Genomic DNA, 12,075 nt, shown 5'->3' with positions numbered 1-12,075 from the left:
GAGGCCAATCAGACGCTCTGTGTGGGAGAATAAACACACAGGGGCCTGCACGTGACAATGGAAGAGACATTAAACGCTTTTTGCTCTTTTCTTTCGGGTCAGAATTTCTTGCGGTTATACGTCTAACGAAAGAAATGGTTTCTGTAAGAATTTGTTCAGCTTGTTCCTTGCATTTGATGGAAATTGCACTTTCCTCTGAGACTTGCCGCCGACCTTAAATAATTCAAACCAATTATTTTTTTTTCCCCATTCTTCATATTTCACATGATAAAACTTGCTTTTGTTAGTGGAACATATGCAACAGCCAGAGTGTTGAACCCAGACACTCGGCAACAGATGGACACTCTTCACACACACAATGAGGCACGGCCTAGCCGAGAGAGAGAGAGAGAGAGAGAGAGAGAGAGAGAGAGAGAGAAAGAAAGAAAGAAAGAAACACTGTGCAAGCAAACAAAAGCGCTGAAGTTAGTGTGCGGTGTGAGATCTCGGCTTCAGAGCCTCTTTGATCCAGACATTAAACCTGTGCAGCTGTTCTGATCCTGTCATAGCAGATCTGCTGGCTTCTGGGTCTCAATAAAGAATTTCTGTCCTGCACCATCACTCCTTGTAATCATTAATAATACTAATAATACTCAAACCACCAATAGTACTACTGTTACTGGTCCTACTGCCAATACTACTGGGACTAATGCTACTGCTGCTGTAAATACTCCCAAAGCTGCCACTAATACTGTTACTGCTAATAATCATATATATTAAACTACTATTGCTACTACTAATACAAGTGCTATTACTGCTGACTAATAATGCTACTGCTCCGACTAATACTTTCAATACTACAAAGACCGCAAGTATTAATAATACCACCACTGCTGCGACTCATACTAATTAAACTAACTAACTAAAACTCATTCTACTACTTATGCTTATTTTTCTGATAATAATAATAATAATAATATTATTATTATTATTATTATTATTATTATTACTAACAGAAAAATAAGTATAAGTAGTAGAAGAGTAGTAGAAGAAATAAAATTATTTTATTAGTATTTTTTATTATTATTATTGTTTATTATTATTATTGTTATTATTATTATTATATTATTGTATCATAATTATTTTATTATTTTATTTATTTTTTGTTATTATTATTATATTATTGTATTATTATTATTTTTATTATTTTGTTGTTATTATTATAATTTTTTTATTATTATTATTATTATTATTATTATTATTATTACATTTACAATTGAGCTTATAATGTATTCTACTTGCAGTAGCATTTACCCAAGCTTGTGTGTGTGTGTGTGTGTGTGTGTGTGTGTGTGTGTGTGTGTTTTTTGTCATAGAGCAATTCTTATTCTGTTCTCTGTATCATTTGTGTTTATCTAGCACTTGCACTTTGTTGCCCCAGATATTACCGGACTTCCTACCATCCCTGAAAACGTGAGTACACTGCTAGTGTGTGATTGGTCAGCACTTGATTCTTCTTCATTAGGAATGCACACCATGTAAGAAGTGCACTGATTATATTTATTATTAGGCTTTATTAAACTTTATTAGACCACTGTTTATCTCTGTGTCATCATTATAAGGTTGATATTAATTGGCCTTACAATGTATTATTTCCAATAAATACCTAATGTAGAGTTTTACGTGTTCTTGTGTACATGTGGTTTTTCCTCTCCATTATGACGTTTACTCCTACTGTCTAAAGACACGCAAGTAGGTGGATTGGTGATGCTAAATTCCCCATTGTGTGTGTGTTCTCTCTTTTGCTACCCTGTACTGCACTCACTTTAAGACCTTATTTTCTGATAGTGTAGCAAATGGAGTATAACCATATAAATATAAACGACTGTACCTAGTAGGAATAAATCACTGAGTACATTCACAAAGGCGCTTTTTCTTATCGTGTCTCTCATCAGAGGAATCTAACGGAGTACTTTGTGGCAGTGGATGTGAATAACATGCTGCACCTGTATGCCAGCATGCTGCATGAGCGGCGCATCATCATTACCTCCAGTAAACTTAGCACTGTGAGTAGATCGTCCGCTTCCCTTCACTTTGGAGTTTTTTTTATATTTCGTGTTATTCTGCAGTGTTGAGTATTTCCAATGAACCTGGTCATTATCCGTGTCAACGTCATACTACAGTTATTATTATTCATTTCCATAATGCTCTGATTTTAATTGTCAGCCTGGCTACAAATTATCAGTTATTACAGCTCTTCTAGCTCTTTCACATAGTTTCTGTCCGGCTCCTCGGCCCTCAGGAAGGGAGTGGAAGCTTATCGCATGGGCAGCCTGAAGCTTCCTGACGGTTCAGGGAGAAACAGCAAGTGATGTCATGTGCACATTATCTCTGCTTACTCGCCGAGCTATCTGTAGCCAGAGAGAGAGGGAGAGACGGAGAAGAGCCTGTCAGCTTGAGCCAATCCATGGACTATTTCACTCCTCCTTTTTTGCCACCATCATTCTGTGTGCTCACTGACACGAGGGCTTAGAGTGTGTAAATCATTAGTCTCTTGGGTAAAAGACCCCCCTTCTTTCTCCCCCCGTAGCCCTTTTTAACGTGATTTACTGTTTTGCAGTGCAAGAGGGTAGCCAGTCGTCCGTTTATGAAACAACAGAGTTGTTAGCATGAAACGCGTCGTGATTAGCGATCTTCACTTTAACTCCTCATCGTCTTAAACTCTAAATCTGTCCATCATTTTTTTCCGTTACAGTGCCGCGGGACCGCGAGCTGAAGTAAATAATACTATTGGAATTTTTTTGGAATTTGTAATCATTTCTTAAATGTGGCACTGGTCTCGGTCCTACTGTCCTTGCAGGATAAATAAAAAAGAAAAGAAGAGAAAGAATGAGAGAGAGAGAGTGCATACATTATGCATGCTTCAGGCTGACCCTCAATGTTTGGGGCCCCCAGTGTACCTTTCCATGTCAGTTCTAGCTGAACACATGCACCGCCTTTCCTGTACCAGAAAGCAAAGGAATAAATCATGATCTTACAATGCCGCATCAGTCGACTCATCGCTGTTTTGTGACCAGAGGCGAGGCGCGCCGCTGTTTCTGAGGTGCATCCGCGAGGCAGCAGCCCATGCTGCCTTGTCACACACTGGTATAATTGTGCCACATCAGGTGCCCTCTAACTAGTCAGCTGGGAGGCTCTGAGTCTTTGACAGCGGATTTCTTATCGTGCTGTCAGCGCTATGCTAACAAGAGCAGATCCTGTCTTGGCCTGTGGTGTTAGCCACTCAGGTTCTTTGGCCTCATACTTCTCCACTCACCCCCCTTCTCCACTCACATGCACACACTTCTTTCTCCCCTTACTCTCTCTCTCTTTGTCATTCTTTTTTCCATTTATATGCGTAGCACTCTGCAGTCTCATTTTTGGCCTCTCTGAACACTTCTCCTACCCCTGCTGCTTTGATAGTTAGTTCTCGTTGTTACTTCTCGTCCTACACCACTGGCTCGCTTTTTTCTGGGCACGCTATGTGGATGGGTTAGTATTATCTCGTGTTTATCTGCCTGTGCCCTCTCAGCGTCTTTTGTCTCCCCCCCTCAATGTCACCTCCTTGTTAGCACTGAGCATAGACAGGAATGGAGAAGGAATTGTGGTAATTGGGAAGCAAGCACAAGAACCAGGATAGAAAGAGCCTTACAGGTTCTAGGGGAAGTTGGTGCACAGTCTCAGTGTTGTCACCCTTGTCAGGGGGAAATCACACCTTGGTCTGCCCCAGTTGCAGTGATACTGCTGCCAGCCCTGCTGCTCCTATCAAAGATCAGAACTTTTTGTCTGGTGTTAGAGATGCTAAGAATATTCACTGATCCAAAGGCACTGTTTACTAACTTCTTTACATGGACAAATATATCTGTAGGTTGCGTTGTTGCTGTCAAAGGCTGTGTTCATGTAAACATGGCAGAATGGAGATGTGTGTGTTCCTGGTTCACAGACCGTTTTGAATCGACTTTAAGCAGAGACAGACTGAGGAAAAAAAAAGTGACTTAGAGCTTTATAGGAGACGATCAAGGAACTCTGCTGAATTGCTTTTTTTCCCCTCCTTAAAACTACAACCCGGTTTTAATTCTTATCATGTTCCTTTGGGGCATGTTGAAGTCAGATCAAGAAATATTGGCACCCTTGGTAAGATGGGGGGTCCTAATACATTTATTCTAAGAATCACAAACAGCCTCGTCAAAATATATAACGTAGAGCTTTAAGACTTTTTTTGACACACAGATCCCAGCACCACAGTGGCTTTTAGTTCATCTGTATCACACCGCTCTGTTCCAGACAAATGATCTAGTATCATCTAGTAAAGTCCACATGCTTCTGTTTGTTGTTGGATAAAATAAAAATGTCATTTTTACGAATTGAAGTATTTCTTCCTGTTTCTCCAGAGATGACGACTCTACTTGTATTTAACTCTATAACAGTGTGTATGGACATTTTCTGTTGTGCTTCTATCATTTTCTAGCCATTCCCTGATTTATGAAGGTGACTTTTATGCGACTTTTCTTTCTGACATTCCTCAGGTTGACGAATAGCCTCTGTGTCACCTCTGAGTCGTAGGTGACCGCTTAAGAGGTTTTATATAAAGTCAGATTCAGTTAATTAACTACCGACCTGTTAATGATTTTAGTGTTGACTGAGCTGTTTTTTGTTTTTTTCCTTTTCACAATAGGTATGACTTGAACTCATCTATTGTGTGTGTGCGTGTGCGTATGTGTGTTGTCCACAGATATATCTGATAGTTTTGACCTTGTGGGGAGATTTGACTAGTTTTTCCATATAGTTATATTTAGTTATTTATTCATTTATTTATTACTTTATTACTTTTTTATTAATTTATTACTTACTATAGCTTTTGAAAAAACAAAAATATTAGTGTGTTTGAGTGCGTCTGTATGTGTGTGTGTGTGAGAGAGAGAGAGAGAGAGAGATTCAGGAGATGCCCAGCTGTAGGTTGTCCCTAGTGAGTGGATCATGGTCTGTGTTGTTTTTTGGAGCCTGGTCACCTCTGTGTAATCTGCTGTGTGGCTGCTCTCCACTTAACATGCTCATTAGTGGCAGCTCACAGTGAGCCCCAGCAGGCAGCAGGTCTACACCCAAACAAGACAGAAGACCACGTTTGTTCCGAGAGAAGTAATATTTTTATAATAAGTTTAAATCACGGTGGAATTACACACACACACACACACACACGCTTTTTTTTAAAGACATTTGTCATTGAATATTTATCATCTTGACAGAGATGTATTATTTATTTGATTCATTTAGTGGAATATTATTTTGGATTTTCACAGTTTTATTATTGAATTAGTTGCATGAATACAAAAAAGAAAAATGTGCTTTGTCTATAAATGAGAGGTAAATTAAGGTTGACTTAAAAAAGCTTTCCAAAGAGAGTTTGGAATAATATCAAGCATCTTCTTCGGTTTTGAATTTTGACCTTCAAATACTTATCTCGGTTTCACCACCTCCCCTCCTTCCCATCCCTTTGAAAACAGATAGTGCTTCCCTTTCAAGTGAAGAGTAAATCAAGTCAAATTGGAGCTCCCCTTTAGGCTTTGTTGAAATAACCGGAGTCTTCTTCCTCATCTGTACGTGGTACGGAAAGGTTTCTCTCCAGGAGATTAGACAGCAACCTGTTTTCACAGTCGAAAGGAAAGTGTTCTCGAGTGGCACAATGACCCCTTGACATCATTTACTGTTGCGGATCTGTTTAAATAAAACGCTCATAAAATAAGGAAATGTCTGGAAGCTTTGATATCCTGCAATACCCACCTGGTGGGAGATGATATAAATATTCATTTATCGCTCCTAAATTATCCAGACACAATTAGACATGTCACGGCTTAAGGGTTCCTATTCACAGAGAAAACTGCAAAACATATTTGCATATATAAGAATGAAAAAAAAACCAAAAACAACAAGAACAAGTCCCTGCTTTGCCTTAATTAAATTGTGCCTAAGATGAGGTGATATACAGTGGTTGTGTTGTGTTTCAAAAGAAACTAATATGTGTGGCCTTGTACAGAGATGACTAGAATTTAAGCCGTTGCTGTAGCTAAGCTTGGATAGTTTTGGTGGTCATTTGTGACAAGAAGGGTTTCTGTGATTATTTTGGAGCAGCGCTTCACACATTAGTGAAATGAGACCCCCTAACACACACACACACACACACACATACACACACAATACCCTCCCTCAGCCCCTCTCCCTCTGGTATTCCAGCAGCTCATACTTTCTCTCTTGGCTAACTCATGTTTCATTCTTTGGCAATTTGCCCTAATGAAGTCCCAGAGGAGCCTTCAGACCTCTGTTCTTTTTCCATATTTAATCATGTTATTTTAATCTGGGAGTGTGTGTGTGTGTGTGTGCGTGCTGGGATGGGGGGTCAATACAATTGTTAGGTAGCCATGAGCACAGATGAGTGGAAGAGGATGGGTTTCACCCATCAGGATTCTACATCAGTCAATCAACACTTCCCTTTCTGTTTATTAGCTTTATTTACTTTTAAGTCCTTCATTTTATAGTAATGCTCTGGCCGTGTATTATTTATATGATTGAATTAAATGAATGTTTACATTGGTGATCTCAGTAGTCTCTGTCTGTTTCCTCTGTATGTATGTATGTGTGATGTAACGTGACATACAGCTAAGTACGGTGACCCATACTCAGAATGTACGCATACGAAGTGTGTGTGTATATAAATTATATCGAAAACCTACTTTGGTGTAGTATTATACCAGAGTCTGTGCCTGATGCATCTATCTCTTTATTGTTTTTGCTCTCATTTCCACATAGTTAACTGCATGTGTGCATGGCTCAGCTTCCATGCTCTACCCCATGCACTGGCAACACATCTACATCCCTGTTCTTCCCTCACATCTGCTGGACTACTGCTGGTAAGATCGTCTTGCCTGGATGCTCGTCTCCTACAACTGTCCACACACACACACACACAAAAACACACACACTGGACAACTTTCATAAACATGTATGCTTTGCTTTGGCATCAGATAAACACTTTATATCAGAAGATTTTTGGACAGTCCTGATTACAATGACATTACTTGTTGGTTTCTTTTTTCTTTGCTTTCTCAACCTCTTACTTTCTACCTACTGAGCCGAAAGCCAAATGCAGCAGCCTATTAGCCTATTATCACTAGCCTATTAGCCACATAACTATATCGAGCATCTGCACCGGCAGCTACCCGAACTGATCTAATTATGCAGCTCTGCCTCGCCCCAGACCAGCTAAGCCTGAAAACGTGATGCCCACCAATTGCACTAATCACCTTCAGTGCTGAGAGTGGCCCTTCCTGGAAACAGACAAAGACTGTAATATATTTAGCTTCCTAAAGCACATTTTGCCAGATTCAATCACTTATCTTGGGCTTACATTTTGATGCATCTGTTATTGTGTTGTCCAGAATTGTTTTAGGTTTATTCACTTTGTGAATGTTCGATATTATATGGCCAGCGGTTTGTGCACACCTGACCATCACACTCACACGAGCTTGATTATGTGATCAAACAGCCCACATTCAACTTCCACTGCTAAGGCTTTGTGTGAATTTGTGTTCATTCAGCTATAAGAGCATTAGTGAGATCAGACACTGATGTGAGGAGGTCTGGGGTTCAGTCTGATGTTCAGTGGTGTTGAGTCAGAGTCAGGGTCTGTGTAGGACAGTCAAGTTCTTCTACTCCAACATTAACACACCATGTCTTCATGGAGCTCTGTGCTTTGTGCACAGGGACATTGTCATGATGGAACAGGGTTGTGTCTCCCAGTTCCTGTAACGCTACAGCGTACAAACACATTCTGTACAATTGTGTGCTTCAATTCTGTGGAACTGTTTGGAGAAGGTCCACATATGGGAGTGATGGTCAGGTATCCACCTACATTTGGCCATATAGCATATAAATAAAATTCATATAATGCTTGAAGCTCTTCCCTGCTTTGACTTGTAGTCTATTTATTCATGCTGTTACATTAGTTTTGCTAACAAATGTAACTTGATTTCCAATAGTGCACCCATGCCGTATCTGATTGGAGTTCATCTGAGCCTGTTAGAGGTAAGCAACATTAATCTACTGTCAGTAACTCAGTGTCTGTTCAGCCTCTCAAAATAATTACTCACTGACCAGTAACAGGATTCTGGTGTCATATGTATATTTATATAGATATAAAACCTCATCTATTTATTTTAGTCACTCAAATTAAATTGGAGAAGTTGTTTGATGGCAATATTTATATTGACATCTTGAAATGCAAGGATGTGCACAAATGTAGAGCTTTTTATCTGTGTGTGTGTGTGCGCGTGTGTGCGCATGTGTGTGCGTGTGTGCGTTCCAGAGATATGAAAGAGTAGAACATAGCAGAGAAACAAAGAGCCAGTGTGTTTGGATGTTGAGAGCTGGCATGATGGCTGGTGGTGGACCTATAGCTGTGTGTGTATGAGCAAGAGAGAGAGAGAGAGAAAGAGAGTGAGTGAGTGAGTGAATCTGATGTTGCTGACAGTTGCAGACACCGGCAGTATTTATCACACTTTTGCATTAGTGACAGTCCCCCTATCTGGCTGCACATAATTAGACCAAATCAGCACGCAGGCCTCCATAGCAGCAACTGTCAAAAGTGACAAACCAGAACTTTTTTTTTTTTTTTACTCACTTGGATGTTTCCCCACCTGCACCAACAGAATAATTGTGGGATTTGTCACCAACAGGATGCATGACTACCTTTGTGTGGATGCACAAAATGGTCCCATGGCTTAGCTGGCTGAATGCAGCTTTTTCCATTTTTTATAAGCAAGCAGAAGCACATGTGTGATACTGAGATGTTTTTTTTTCCTTTAGCACCATTTGATTTATTTCAATTACATATAAAGTAGATATTAGTCGAGTGAGTATTAAATATTCATAATCATGCAAGAATAATTCAGTGGCATATTGTGTCTTGATTTTTCTTTCATCAGCGATAAGACTGGCATATGTTTGTCAATTAGAGAAAAAAATGGTCATTCCCATGTTCATTAAAATAACTGTAATGCTTTGAAATCATTCTGTGGAAGAAAAATGTGTTAGCTATTAGAACAAAATAGCTCTAATAAGCCTTGTTGTATTTATTATACCGTGTTTGCTTGTTGTGTTTTAATGGAAGCCTCTGCAATCTCCTTCACAGAGAGTGAAGAGCAGGTCTCTGGAAGACGTCATTATTCTAAACGTGGATACGAACACGCTGGAGAGTCCTACTGATGACCTGCACAACCTGCCCAGTGATGTGGTGAGTGTCCACAAAAACACACGCACACACAATTATATTTTAATAAGTGCACACAAATCGACTCACAAAACCTTTATCTCGACGCCTCCCCGTGCTTATTTTGCACATTTTTTCCTTCTAAATTTCTCAACTGCTCACACATAATCGGACCAGATGAAAAAAAACGTCTCTTCCCTTGTCATTAGTAGTGCTGCAATATTTAGGCAAGCTCACCTCGTCACATTTAAAGGCCAATGTTCTTGACTGGCTTTCAGAAGTCAGCAATCGTGCAGCTGGAGCCTTCATCCATTTCTTTCTTTGTTTTTTTTTTTTTTGTTTTTTTTAATCATTATATTTCCAAGGCGTGCCTTTTCTGCCCACCCAGTGGCACCTCTCGCTGGAACAGAAGCACGCTGGATTTTTGTGAAGATACAGAGAAGAAGGGGGCCAATTATCAGTCTGTATTTTTCCAGCCACCTGTCACTGCTTTCTCTCCTTAATTAATGGTGTGTTGACACCGGTCAGTGGTACAGGAAGCTACGGGGACTGTCGGGGTCGGAAATAGTCGCTCGTCGATAATTTTGGATATTGAGGGATTTGCTTTGTTGTTCTTCTGTTCTGCCTCTTTCTCTTGGTGGTTTGTGAATCACTGCTGCGTGTCTGAGCACAGGAGAATAAAATCACTACAATTCTGCAATTGGCATTTGATTTGTAAATTAAATTTCGAAGGGTATCGTATGTGAATTGGCTCTTTGAAAGTGACGGAGGAAGACAAAGAAACCCCTTTGTCTTTACGGTATGATAAATGAAGTGCCAGAACAATGTTTGCTTTGATCTCCGTTCACAATTTTTCATTGGCTAATGATGGAGCAAGCACTCTGAATCATGTTAAATTATCCCACCTGAAATGTAAATGTCGCCTGTCGTAATATTTTGCACCACAAAATGATTTCTGTTTCTCGATCTTGGCTACCTGACCTGTGGGGATATTAAAATTCATAAGAAAAGGAAGAGACTATAATTTGTTCATTTTCTAGTTAAAATGCCTGTCATGAAGCAAGTTTAGTGTTTTAAATCTAAGCACAATGCTGAAATCTAACAAGCAACAATTCATTTATTGATGTCACTCACAGTCCTTGAGGTGTGAACAGGCTACCGGTTTGCTCTTTATGCTGTTTATTTTTTTAAAGAAAATCATTATATTTTAGCACTAAAAAGAAATTAACTACAGAGGGTTTCTTCCTCGTTTTGAATAAATCTTTTAACCTGATTTAAGCCAAACTTTATGACTTGCTTATAATTACAGGTATGAAGCCTGCTTGGCCATGTGGACTCTATTATTCAGAGTGTCTGACCAGCTCTCAGTCAGGTCAGAGGTGACAGTTGTCCTGAATTACCTGGCCTTTTTTTTCCCCCAGACATGACCTGATGCTGAGCTCTTTGCTCTCTTTGGCATAATGGCCATTTCCCTCAATTTTACACATAATATTTTAGATTTATTGACTATTAGAAATGCTAGCATGCCGGTGGAGATTCTGCTGCATGCAGATTGACAAATAGAGGGAATAATTACTGCGGCTCAGAGCAGCCTTTAGACATGAGTTTTTAGTAAAACACAATTGAAGCTTCAGTGTTAAATCTGACTTTCAGAAGTCAGAAGTTTACATATAACTCAGCCAAATCCATTTAAACTCGTTTTTCACTATTACTTTATTCGTAGTACAGAAATCTTACAATAAGAGCAGAGCGGATTATTTATTTCAGCTTTAATCATATTCCCAGTGGTCATGTGTTTACATGCGCTTGGTATAATTTGCTAGCATTATATTAAAATGGATTTATTCAGGTTTAGATTATAAGCTGCTGGATTTTTGGCCCATTCCTCCAGACTGGTCTGGTGTAACTGTGTGTGGCTGTGGACGTCTTGGTTTACACACACGTTTTCAATTCTGCAAAGAAATTTTCTGTTAGAAAATGTGTGTCTTGGTGGGTGTGTGTGTGTTGGGGTGTTGGTGTGTGTGTTGGGGTGTTGGTGTGTGTGTGTAAATCACCGTACAAAATTTTCCCCTCCTTAAAAACGAAACTGCTCTACTGTGTTTGTCAGTTATAATCGGAGTGTAATATGAGGATGGTGTTTACATCCAAAAATAGGAAATTAGGAGTGTGTTATGTACCAAACAGCTAGGAATATTGAATGTGAGCATTATTTGATCTTTTGTCTGCTGGAGACATGAAAATCTACAGACAGACATCTCCTGGTATTGTTTTGATGTATAGTACAAGCAATAGGAACTGGTTTTGTGTTTGTTTGTATGGCTTTTTTTTGCTCTTGTTTTTAATAAATTTCTTGTAGACAATCTTATAGTTGTGTCCTTACTGTATTTGATTATTACTGTTGGAGTCCTCTGTGAAAATGTTGTGTATATTAAAGCATTAAATGGATCACACAGTGAATATCAGGCATGTCAGCATATGGGGGGAAATGTTTTAATGAATCAACGTGTCGGATGTGTAAACTGTAAAGGAAACGTTTTAAACATTTAACATTTTTTTTGTTTAATGAAGACATACATGCATAGAAGAGTGAAACATGTCCTTCTGTTAAAGAGGATCTGCTCGTCTCACATTATCTCAGCACTCAGGTGTGTGTGAGTGTGTATACATGTGATTGCGGGTGTGTGGGTGTGTGAGTGCATACATGATGGTGTGTGTGTGTGTTAGTGAATGTGCTGGCGTGTGTGTGTGTGTTTGAGTGTTAGTTTACACTTCATCATTTTGCTGCACATCAAAAGAAA

General features: G+C 39.3%; 1 protein-coding gene across 4 annotated transcripts in view; it reads left to right on the top strand.

Moving 5' to 3' along the window:
- The window catches only part of dennd1b (DENN/MADD domain containing 1B), an 80,588-nt gene that overhangs the window by 47,705 nt on the left and 20,808 nt on the right, over positions 1-12,075 (top strand). For all 4 annotated transcript variants that reach the window (XM_060876406.1, XM_060876415.1, XM_060876387.1 and 1 more), the window contains 5 exons: positions 1,399-1,452; positions 1,935-2,045; positions 6,820-6,920; positions 8,049-8,094; positions 9,200-9,301. In XM_060876406.1, coding sequence (XP_060732389.1) covers positions 1,399-1,452; positions 1,935-2,045; positions 6,820-6,920; positions 8,049-8,094; positions 9,200-9,301 — 414 coding nt within the window. The remainder of the gene's footprint in view (positions 1-1,398; positions 1,453-1,934; positions 2,046-6,819; positions 6,921-8,048; positions 8,095-9,199; positions 9,302-12,075) is intronic.

The sequence above is a fragment of the Tachysurus vachellii genome, chromosome 1, assembly GCF_030014155.1.
Source record: "Tachysurus vachellii isolate PV-2020 chromosome 1, HZAU_Pvac_v1, whole genome shotgun sequence".
In the NCBI taxonomy this organism is placed as follows: Eukaryota; Metazoa; Chordata; class Actinopteri; order Siluriformes; family Bagridae; genus Tachysurus; species Tachysurus vachellii.
The sequence above is the reverse complement of the archived record's forward strand: the minus strand, read 5'-3'. Positions and strand labels throughout refer to the sequence as shown.